This window comes from Colias croceus, chromosome 29 (assembly GCF_905220415.1).
Source record: "Colias croceus chromosome 29, ilColCroc2.1".
NCBI lineage: Eukaryota > Metazoa > Arthropoda > Insecta > Lepidoptera > Pieridae > Colias > Colias croceus.
The window spans coordinates 1,788,446-1,800,910 of record NC_059565.1 but is presented as its reverse complement, the minus strand read 5'-3'; the positions used below and the strand labels follow the sequence as shown (position 1 = coordinate 1,800,910).

Genomic DNA, 12,465 nt, shown 5'->3' with positions numbered 1-12,465 from the left:
ATCGAACTGCACATGGTGTGCGAATTTTATTATAATCGGTTAAGTGGTTTAGGAGTCCATTGAGGACAAACATTGTGACACGAGATTTATATATATTAAGATTTAAGTTTTATTGCTCTTAGGGCTGATTTTTCAATCGTTGGTTAAAACTTATTCATCGAATAACGTATTAAACTACCATTTCAAAAATGTATTCTAATTGTCCGTATTTGACAGTATACAGGTGACATTTTAAAATGTTCGTGTAAATACTTTATTGGACGGATAAATTTTAACCAAGGATTGAAAAATCGGCCCTTAGATAACTTAAATAGGGACTTAATCTGATTATAAATTAAAAAAAAATGGTGGTCTTATCGCTAAATAGCGATTTCTTCCCAATCTAACCCTCATAATATTATTTTATTTATTTACTAGCTGTGCCGCGCGGTTTCACCCGCATTGCTCCACTCCTGTTGGTCTTAGCGTGATATATTACTCGTTAAACTCATAATAATAATATATTACTCGTGGATAATGTACCTTTCGAATGGTGAAAGAATTTTTAAAATCGCTCCAGCAGTTTATGAGCCTATTCATTACAATCAAACAAACAAAGTTTTCCTCTTTATAATATTAGTGTAGATGAACTTAATCTGATTATAAATAAAAACAAATGGCGGTCTTATCGCTAAATAGCAAAATAGCGGAGTACGGAAGGAAATTAGTTAAAGGAGAGGAATAGCGCAGAGCATAAATATAATAAGTAAAAACTAAAAATATATTGTAATATAAGTATGTGATTATGTATAAATCTTCTTAATATATATAAATCTCGTGTCAAAATGTTTGTCCTCAATGGACTCCTAAACCACTTAACCGATTATAATAAAATTCGCACACCATGTGCAGTTCGATCCAACTTGAGAGATAGGATAGGTTTTATCCCGGAAATCCCTCGGGAACGGGAACTATGCGGGTTTTTCTTTGAAAACGCGGGCGAAGCCGCGGGCGGAAAGCTAGTATAATATATATTGACAATAGTATAGGAAGGAATAATTAAATCCATATAATCTATACTAATATTATAAATGCGAAAGTAACTCTGTCTGTCTGTCTGTTACTCAATCACGCCTAAACTACTGAACCAATTTGCATGAAATTTGGTATGGAGATATTCTGATACCCGAGAAAGGACATAGGCTACTTTTTATTGCGAAATATGTACCACGGGCGAAGCCGGGGCGGACCGCTAGTATATAAATAAATATAAGAATGTACTGCGATTCGCGGCTTAGCCCGCTTTGTCTAAAACCTAATAAATTATATACTAAAACCTTCCCATTGAATCACTCTATCTATTAAAAAAAAACCGCATCAAAATCCGTTGCGTAGTTTTAAAGATTTAAGCATACAAAGTGACATAGGGACAGAGAAAGCGACTTTGTTTTATACTATGTAGTGATAATGTTCATATTCATAATATAGTTACATATTTATTTATTTTATTTTATTTATGTACCTGGTGTGATGTTTGAGTGGTATAGTCGCAGACGCAACTAAAGGCGCTAGTGTATCGCTATCTGAGGCTAGAGATTCGCACGATTTAGCCGGTCGCAGTGTGTGTACTGCTATTTCCTGTAAAAATAAGGGGAAATTTGATAGAAGACAGAAAACATCTTTGTTTAATTAATGCAAAGAAAACTTAATAAATTTTCCTTTTACGGAAAAAAAAGCTTATATTTGAAAAAACATTATCAGCAATCAAAGTAAGGTGATTATATATAAGATTATATATAAGATAAAACTTATTCGTCGAATAATGTATAAAACTACCATTTTAAAAACGTATTCTAATTGCCCGTATTTGACAGTTTACGTGACATTTTAACATTATCGTGTAATACTTTTTTGGACGGATAAGTTTTATCCAAGCATTGAAAAATCGGCCCTTAGATACAAATACCGCCGTGGAATTATTCAAAAAAGAGTGTATGTACCGAGCACTCGTGTCAAAAGTGAAACTTCTTTGGCAAGATTCAAAGACACCTTACTGATTCAAAGACACAAGTTTCAAAGACACCTTACTAGATGACGTGACGTTGTCATGACGCGACCTTGAAATTTTACTCTCAACGCGCCTAAAGAAGTTTCACTTGAATAAATAAATAAGGGCGTGTACATACAGCGGGTGGAGGTGTGACCGGCGGCGGTCTGTGTGCACGCGGCCTTTGTAATTTGCTCCGACTGAATAAACCTCGCCAACCTGACACAGATCTTTTTAAAGCTCGTTTTGCACCTGTAAAAATAATCACAAAATAGTAAAATAAAAATGTGTGCGTGTACTAGTGTACACACGTAAGAAGCCGCAGGCGGAAATCTAGTAACTAATATACCAACCTGGTATAGGTAAATCCAAAACCGTGTGATACTGAGGTAGATTATTGGGGCCGGATCCGACCTGTAAAATAAACACAATATATTTTATAATATATGGATTTATGCCATATTACTACATAATGTAAAACAAAGCCGCTTTCTCTGTCCCTTGTATGCTTAAATCTTTAAAACTACGCAACAGATTCTGATGCGGTTTTTTTTAATAGATAGATTGATTCAAGAGGAATGTTTTAGTATATGATTTATTAGGTTTTAGACAATGCGGGCGAATCCGCGGGCGGAAAGCTAGTAACATTATAAATATAATATCGACAATACCAATACAACAATCTCAGCAAAAAAATAACTCCCGTTTCTTACAAAAAAAAAAAAATAAACAAAAATCACCAACTACCCGCACCAACCTCAATATATTTAGGCTTCAAGTGCGCAGCGGGCTTCAGTTGCGTAGTGGCGGCCGCCGCGATAACACCGGACGGAGGCGGGTAGTCCATTATCTCGCTGCCGACACACACTTTGCCGCGGCGACGGGCCTCTTCGAGGCTGAAATGTGTATTTTATAATAAGTAAATAGGTTTATAATATTTTTATAATAAGTAAATAGGTTTATAATATAAAAATCAATAATGTACATTTTTCACAGGTAAATGAAATATGAAATAATACAATTAAATTAAATAATGGTATTTTAACTAACAAAAAAAAAACTGTTGTAAGTTTTTTTTTAACCCATTGAGCCCCAAGCGGCCCGATCGGTCCACGATACAACAGATTTTCTAGTGTGTCTGTGATTCTGGGGCCTGAGTTATTAAACGATACATCTAAAAAATGTAAAAAAAGAAACATTTGTACTTCGTAGTTTTTAAGTAAATAGCGAAAATCGTGAACAGTAAAGAATACTTACTGCATCACTATGACAACAATTTAGTTACAGTAAAAATCCAAAGTTACATTTTATCATCAAAAATCTATTTTTAAGGGTAACTAGGCCCTACAAATTATTATTATATGAATATCTGCTCTTAAAACGTATTTTAAATAAAATTTCTTCAATCTAATTTCGTTAAAAATAAATAATACCTTAATAATTTAGTAGGTGGGTTCAGCGGTAGACTCTTAGGTCTCCTACCGGCCTCTAAACCTCGCAATTCCACCTGACAATCGTTGCGCTCCTGAAATAATTATTAATAACTAATTAATAACTAGCTGCGCTCCGCGGTTTCACCCGCGTTGCTCCGCTCCTGTTGGTTTCAGCGTGATGATATATAGCCTATAGCCTTCCTAGATAAATGGGCTATCTAACACCGAAATAATTTTTAAAATCGGGAGTTTGTTTGAACGCGCTAATCTCAGGAACTACTTCCTGAGATTAGCGCGTTCAAACAAACCTGTTCAGCTTTATAATATTAGTATAGATTTTGTGACGTAAGCTTTCTTTTTTGTTAGTTGTAAAATCTTCGAAAAATCGAGATAAATAATGTAATGGATAAATCGCAAAATAGTTATTTATTTCTAAGCCTTTTATTTAATAAATACATTTAGTCCTAAAAATATAACTCTAAAATTGTACTTGTTTGCTATTCAAAAATTACATAAAATATTTATGTAAATGAAACCCGTTTTCTCGGTCACGGCATCACGCGTGAACGGGTGGACCGATTTCGATAATTTTTATTTATTATATTCCTTGAAGTACGAGGATGGTTCTTATGGAGAGAAAACGTAACGTACCACGGGCGAAGCCACGGTGGACCACAAGTGATTTAAAAAATAAATAATACCTGATCGCTATCATCGCAGCCGGCCCCTTGCTCTTGCGCGAACAATTCTTCCGCGTAACATATTAAAAACTCCGTGACTACCGCCTGCAAACGAAATATCAATTATTATTATATTAAAAGAAAAACAAATTATAGTAGAGCCATTTTAATAGGCAACATTTGACAGTTCAACAAAATTCAACAACGTAACCTAGTAACGACGACATAGAATAACATGATATTTCGTTTTGTTAGAACTGCACATTTGCTTAACTTTTTTCAATTACGACTACATATTTATAATAATAATGACCGATACAAGTAATTTTAAGATTTCATTTTACTGATAAATCATTCTAAACATAATAAACAATTTCTGAATTGAACAACTGACGTCGCTACAATTTTGTGTCAATAAACCTTTTTTCTTTTTAAATACCAGAGACGTTACTCTAAAAATCGAAATCTGACATCTAGAATCGAATGCATTGATTACTTGTGAATAAAAATCATCATAAATTAATAAATTCGATTGACAAATGTTTCAAATCCTTATCGATTAATTCACTTTAATCGATGTTTTTAAGCAGGTTACCTCTCTTCGAAGATAAAATTGATAGACGTCAAATGTTGCCTATTAAATTGGCTCGACTATAAATCCAACAAACAGGAGAAATTAAAAAACAATTAAAACAAATAGCTGTGTGTCACTTGTTGCGTGTTGTGTTGTTTTGTGTTGCGTATAACCGTTTGTTCTATATAAATAATGAAATGTCGTATAGAAATAAGACATTAAAAAAAATGTGGTGTAGTGTAGTGTTGCGTGTTGTTGTGTAGTGTTGTGTTGCATATTTTGTTGTGTAGCGTATTGTTTTGTGTTGCATGTTGCGTTGTGATGCGTGTTGTGTTGCATGTTTCCCAAATTTCTTTTTTTTATCATTTTACCTGCACAGCAACACCCTGCAACGCGTGTTGTGGCTGCGGCGAGCTCAACAAGTTCGGTGCCCACACGATCGCCATGTTCCTGGCCGTCATTCCCGTGGAATCGCTCAGCAGGGACACCCTACGTAGGTGACGCATTAGGTACGCTAGCGTTCTGGGAAAAATCGTGATAAGTTAATACTTAATAAAATTATTTGAAAACACATTTGCATCATGTATTTTTTGGAAAAGAAAAGCTTATTAAAAGAGCAACTATGAAGTTTCTTGCCGGTTCTTCTCCATAGATACTGCTTTCCGAGTCGGTGGTAAATGTTAACAATATGTAATGACGATTCTAAAGTGCTTCTAGAAGAAGTCTGATTTAATAAATAAATGTTTGAGTTTATGTTACTGTTTTTAATGGTAAAAGACTTATTAAAATAGATGGATCGAAGATTTCTTTTTATTAAGTGTAATTAACGGTATTATAAAGGATTAGACTCACTATCGTCTATAAAAAAAGCCGTAAAATAATTTGCGGGCGACGTTATATCGTTCATTGAAATTAAAAATATATTTCCTGTCAGCAATGTTCATATTGATTAGAAACTCTGCCCAATACACGCGTGTGCAGAGTTTTGCTTCGGACAATTTTTGAGATTTATTGCGAGTTTATTTGTTTATTATGTAGAGAAAAGCTATGTTTAATTCAAATTTTTTTACACTTATAGCGCAGATAAAATATTTGCTAATAAAAATCGATTTATTTATTTTTAACCGACTTCAAAAAAGAAGAAGCTTCTCAATTTGGCCGGTATATTCATTTTCACTTACCTATAGTGCGGTGGAGGTAATTTCACAACCGTATCCCTCATCGCCTTTAACCTCTGCTCCTCTGGTACTTGTACTGCGCTGACAAAACTGTCGTAGAGTTGGTACGTGCATAGCGGGTTCGGCAGTTCACTGGAAACACATACAAACATACAACTTTAATATAGGTGAATTCTAGTTTATTTCCTCATTAAAATCTACAGTATAAAAATAAAAATAATTATTTTTCAGTAAAAACAGAAATTATAAATATTGGAAGAATTTCTTATGTTTCGTCACGGTAGCCGTAGTAGGGCGAAGGACGAGGATCAATATATCAGATAATATAGGTGATTACTTATTACATTTTGTTGTTTTCATTACATAATACTTTAATAATTTTATTAAATTAAATGTATTTCAGCTATTATGATCGCGTGTTGCGTATTAATTGCCCGTAATGCACGTTATTTTGTGTGTTGTGGTGAGATTTTTGACATAGAAGTGTTATCCTACTCATATTATAATTATGCGAAAGTGTGATGGATGTATGTGTTTGTTACTCTTACACGCAAATACTACTGAACCGATTACAATGAAATTTAATACACACATAGAGGGTAACTAGGATAGGTTTAATCCCGGAAATCCCACGCGAACGGGAACTATGCGGGTTTTTCTTTGAAAACGCGGGCGAAGCCGTGGGCGGAAAGCCTGTGTAACATATTGCGGTGTGTCTATGTTTGTGTGTTGCGTTGAATGGCTTGTGGTCTATATTTTGTTGAGGATTAGCTGTGGTGTGCTTTATGGGCGTGTGTGTGTGTGTGTATGCTTTATACAGGGTGTCTCACTATTGGTATACTAAGCGCGAAGGGCCTTGTATTTTTGCACACACTGATCACATAAAAAATACTTAAACAACAAAATTACGTCAAAATTTTTTGCTAAATTTTTCCTGAAAATCCATTTTATCTTCTCTAGCTTCATGCAGCCGGTATATACCGCTTCTCTAATGTGTGCATTTTGTCTACGAAAACATAATCTTAAATTGATGGCTCACGTGCTGGGGTTGCTTGTTATGGGTGTAGACTGTAGACATAGAGTTTTAAAAATACATTTGTTTGAAAAAAAATGCGTCTGGAATTTTATAAGTATTTTTTACGTACTCAGCGTATGCAAAACTATAACCTCCTTTGAGCTTAGTATACCAACAGTGGGACACTATGTATACATATATACATGTGTATACATGTGTGTATGTATGTGCTATATAGTGTACTAGCTTTCCGCCCGCGGCTTCGCCCGCGTTTTCAGAGAAAACCCCGCATATTTCCCTTTCCCGTGGGATTTCCGTGATAAAACCTATCCTATCTCTCAAGTTGGATCGAACTGCACATGGTGTGCGAATTTTATTATAATCGGTTAAGTGGTTTAGGAGTCCATTGAGGACAAACATTGTGACACGAGATTTATATATATATATAGTGTATGTATATATACGTATATGTATACATGTGTGTGTGTGTGTGTGTGTGGTGTAGTACTGACCGGAAGTAGCACTTGAGCAGGCTGGCGAGCGCGTGCGGGTCGCGCTGCAGCGGCGCGGCGAGGTCGGGCGGCGCGCCCGCGTCGAACGCTGCTCGGAGCCGCTGCGTCAGAGCAGCGCCGCCCGACAGCCGGTATATGCCGTCCACTGCTCCGCGCCGCTCTATTGCGCGCGCGCATTCCACTAGCACGAGCGGGACTGGAATATGAAAAAAAAAAATGAAAAATACATTTATTTATAGACCAAATGTTTTTACACAGATACACTCACACAGATACACACACAGATACACAGATACAGTCACGCTTGTCATATTATGTATGGAAGTTCACAAAACCGTTCATAGCTAGACCGACCATACGCACGCGTATTGTCATGCGCATTAGTGTCATAGTCATACAATTGTTGATGCGTATCGTCAGGACCGACGGTACGCACTGACGGTCGGTCAAGCTCTGCAACCAGCCTTAGATTGACGTTGCTCGCTTTACACATATTGGCTTAATCTACGTTTATTAAATAGGATTCCCTATCCTATATGATTGAAAACGGTAAATATAAAGACATCGTGAAGCTATACTACACTTTTGTACTAATTCGAGCGGTAATTTGATATAGAAAATATAAAACGCAGCGCCCTAGCGTGTTAAACCACAGGTAGCACCAGTGGTAAAAAAAATGTATAATTTGGTATAGAGAACATTAAGTATCGTGACGCTCTTATTGTGCTTGCGCATTCAACTAGGACGAGGGAGACTGGAACGGGAAAAGAATGTGTTTAACATATTGTGTAAAGTAATACGACAAAATAATAATAAAACATTAAGGGCCTATTTTTCAATCCTTGGTTAAAATATATCCGTCCAATAAAGTATTAGACGAACATTTTCAAATGTCACCTGTAAACTGTCAAATACGGACAATTAGAATACTTTTTTGAAATGGTAGTTTAATACGTTATTCGATGAATAAATTTTAACCAACGATTGAAAAATCAGCCCTAAATAGTATAAAGCTTAGAATAGTGCGCGCTTCCTCTTAACCATAGGTACATATTTTTTTTCTCAATCTTTTAGCGATTTTTATCTAATATAGCTACCATTTTTCTACAATTTTCCTTCTCACCATCATGTCCACAGTTCAACAAGTGCTCGCCGAGATCACACCCGAAGACCCTCTCCCTCAAAATGCCCTGCTGCTTGAGACTGCGCCGCGAAGGCCGAGATAGTATGAAGCTACGGAATAGGGATATTAGCTTGCCGTGCTTTCGGAGTACCGGTTTTATTGGCGCTACTGCTACTGATCTGAAATAAAGTATTTATTTATTACTAGCAGTCCGCCCCGGCTTCGCCCGTGGTACATAATTTACGTTTTACCTATATATGTAATAGGTGATTTATAGAAACAAAAAAACCAAGTTGTTGTTCTGTAACAAGAGATTTATTTTTATTTTCACAAAACAATTATTTTACAATTAATTAACTACTAAATACAAGTTATACTTAATTACTAACCTGTAACAAGAGAAACAACATTAAAAGCTATTGTTTCAAATAATGTTTGCTCAGAAATATTTCTTTATAAATTATAACCACGTTGCTTATTCACTTTACAAAACCAGAGAGTCCCATGTCTAAGGAATGAACCATAACGAGCAGAGCTGTCACCACAGATTAAATAATAATTTAAAATTAAATGTCTACGACAATGCGCGGGTTATTCAAAATGCAATGCCTAGGAAAGAGCTTCATTTCATTTTACATCTCCCCCCCCTAAAATGTTATATAGCCAAATAATAGAATGACACATTATGTAGTTACGTAATAGAATGATAAATAATGCTATTTAGACAGTGGTATAAGCTTGGTAATGTGAAACAAGTTAGATTCAAATTTTTTGTAACCCGTGTTTACTTTATAAATAGAGTTAGATAATTTTTCCAAAATTTCATAAGGTCCAATCTTTAATTCGTCAAGTTTTTTCCTGTTTAACCGATTGCCATTTTCCACATAGACAAAGTCTCCTGCTTTCAATTGAATATTTTTTCTATTTTTGTCGAATTGTTGTTTATTATAATTATGTGATTTGATAGTTCTCTCCAAAGCGATCTTCCTATCTTGTAATAAATCATTTTGTGTTTTATGTTCTCTCAATTCGTCAGGTAACATATTAGTAACTCTTCCTTCCATTAAATATATTGGTGAAAATCCGGTCACAGTGTGTTCAGTTTCATTATATTTCCTGGTACATTCATGGGCAATAGTTGTCCATGCTAATTTATCATTCTTTTCATTTATTTTACACCTTATTCTGTTCACTAACGTTTGGTTTAAGCGTTCATTTATTCCATTTGAAAACGGTGAATTTACTGCGGTAAAAACAATAGGTATGTTTTCTTGTTTTAAGAAATTTTTGAACTCTTTAGAATTTATTCCTGGGTATTGATCTGATAGGATCATTCCAATTTTATTTTCAGGAGTAATTTTTTTTACAAGTTTTATAAAATCATTTCCGCTTTGAGTTTTTGATGTCAATATGTAAGCATACCTAGTGAAATGGTCAACTAAAAGATGTAAATATGTCTTAGTAGAGCGAGAGCCCCCAAATCCACCAATGGTATCTATTGAGACTATTTCAAAGGGATACGAAGCGGGACCCAGATGAGACATTAGTCCATATTTAAATTTAGTTCTGGATTTATTTTTAATGCATATTTCACAATTATCACATATTTGTTTAATATTATGTATTAAATTTTTTGCTGTATAATATGGTTTGATTTTATTTTCTGTTTGTGTTCTTCCTATATGACAATATGTATGGTGTATGTTTTTTATTAATTTTTTACTAAATTCTTCGGTGAGTATAATTTTCTCTTTTTTTCCTATTTTTTTTAAATATATTTTGTCTTTTAATATAAGTTTATTTTTATATAGTCTTATACTTTCATTGTTCTCTTGATCATTCTTGATGTCTTCTATATTAATAAAATTTATTGTTTTCAAAATTTCATCCTGATTTACATGTGGTTCTAATACAGGGTTTCTGCTTAAACTGTCTGCTTCTAAATTATTCTTTCCCGGTGAGTATATAATTTCAAAGTTAAATTGTGATAAGTAATATGTGAGATCTCCAAGTTCTTCATCCGTTCTTGCCTTTATATTCATTTTTTCTAACGGTTTATGATCTGTAAACACTTTAAATTTTTTTCCTATGAGCCAATGTTGCCAGTATTTTACGGCTTCTTTAATTGCTAAACATTCAAGATAAATAGCTTTTTTTCGTTTTTGACTTTCATTTAATTTTCTCGAAAAATAGGCGCATGGCTTTTCTTCTCCATTTTCTTGGAGTTGTTTCAAAATAGCCCCTATACCTTGTATGCTTGCATCTGTGTAAATATGTATGGGTAAATTTGGATCAAATATTTCTAAAATAGGTTTCATGCAAAGCAATTTTTTTATTGTATCAAAAGTTTCTTGACATTTTTCTGTCCAATAAAATTTTTGATCTTTCCTTAATAAATTATGGATTGGATCTAGCATGATTGATATATTTGGTATATATTTACCATAGAAATTTATTTTTCCTAAAAACTGTCGAATGTTTTTCTTCGTTTTTGGAATCGGAAAATCCTTTATAGCTATTAAATTGTCCTTGAGTGGAGAAACTGTGTTATTTCTTATTATGTGACCTAGATACTTCACAGAATCCTGAGCAAAAGTACATTTAGAGAATTTTAATCTAAAGCCCTCCTTTGAAATAGCTTCTAATAATAATGATAAATGTTTAATGTGTTCAGCGAATGTCTGTGAAAAAACTAAAATGTCATCAATAAAATTTACTGTAAAATTGGATAGTTGATGTTTTCTAATAATGCTAGTTAGTATTCTTTGGAAAATTGCAGGAGAAGTTTTTAAACCAAATGGTAGACAGGTCCATTGAAAGTGATTTTCCTGAGTAACAAACGCTGTTTTTTGCCTGTCTTCCACTTTTAAAGGAATAGACCAGAATGCAGAATTTATATCTAATGTAGAGAAAAATTTACAATTTCTTGTTTTAACCATTAAATCCTCTATAAGCGGAAATGGTTGAGACTGAGGAACCACTATTTTATTGAGATCCCTGAAATCTATGCATAATCTAGACTTTCGGCCTTCTTCTTTTTTGTAGGCTAATGTTACAGGGGCCGCAAAAGGACTATAAGACTCTTCAATTAGGTTTTTCTCTAACAATTTTGAAACTTGTTTTTCTATTTCTTTTTTATCCTCAAAATTGCACCTATATGGCCTCTTGCTACAATATGTGTCGACTAGTAAATCTATATGTGCTTCATAGCCCTGCACTGAACCTACATCATATTTATCTTTTGCAAATAGTGATTTATATTTGTTAATTAAATCATCTATTTCTGACCGTTGCTGAATGTTCAAGTGATTCACTGAGATAGTAAAGTTTTTGACTTCTATGTGTTCATTAAAGTTTACTTTATATTTATCATTCATAAAAAAATTATTTGTTACTTCCCTATCCTTGTTTACATCCATGAAATATTGTTTGTTTTGAATCTTATCCCCTGTTGAGTCAGAAACATTCTTATTTATTTGACTTATCTTGTCAATTGATTTTTGTGTAATCTCTAAGTTTTCATTTTGAATCAGTTGAAAAGATTTAATGCAATCCAATCCAATCAAAAAATCATACTCAAAATTTTGTTCATCTATGACAAAAACAGGTATATTTTTTTCCATTTCAAATATTTTAATCTTTAATGTTACTATTCCTGTTGACTTTTTTACACCATTAATCGTCCTTAAATTTGCCTGACAACTGCTGTGGTTGTTGGGGTTATTTTTTTTGGCTAATAATCTTGAATTAATTAAACTTACATTTGAACCTGAATCATAAACCCCTAATGTTTCCACAGAATCATTTATTATTAACTTAATTTTGATTAATGGTGGAATTAACAGTTTTTTGGATCTATTTCATTTAGACTTAATTCTAATTCAGAATTGTTAACACTTCTAATAAGTTCTTTTTTTGAGCGAT

The 12,465-nt window shown here is 33.8% G+C and overlaps 1 protein-coding gene across 3 annotated transcripts in view; it reads right to left on the bottom strand.

Moving 5' to 3' along the window:
* The window catches only part of LOC123704378 (GTPase-activating protein CdGAPr), a 45,003-nt gene that overhangs the window by 14,506 nt on the left and 18,032 nt on the right, over window positions 1-12,465 (bottom strand). For all 3 annotated transcript variants that reach the window (XM_045652737.1, XM_045652739.1, XM_045652736.1), the window contains 10 exons: window positions 8,542-8,720; window positions 7,419-7,614; window positions 5,895-6,023; window positions 5,085-5,235; window positions 4,161-4,244; window positions 3,460-3,551; window positions 2,784-2,922; window positions 2,380-2,440; window positions 2,166-2,278; window positions 1,502-1,617 (listed from right to left, as the gene is read on the bottom strand). In XM_045652737.1, coding sequence (XP_045508693.1) covers window positions 1,502-1,617; window positions 2,166-2,278; window positions 2,380-2,440; window positions 2,784-2,922; window positions 3,460-3,551; window positions 4,161-4,244; window positions 5,085-5,235; window positions 5,895-6,023; window positions 7,419-7,614; window positions 8,542-8,720 — 1,260 coding nt within the window. The remainder of the gene's footprint in view (window positions 1-1,501; window positions 1,618-2,165; window positions 2,279-2,379; window positions 2,441-2,783; window positions 2,923-3,459; window positions 3,552-4,160; window positions 4,245-5,084; window positions 5,236-5,894; window positions 6,024-7,418; window positions 7,615-8,541; window positions 8,721-12,465) is intronic.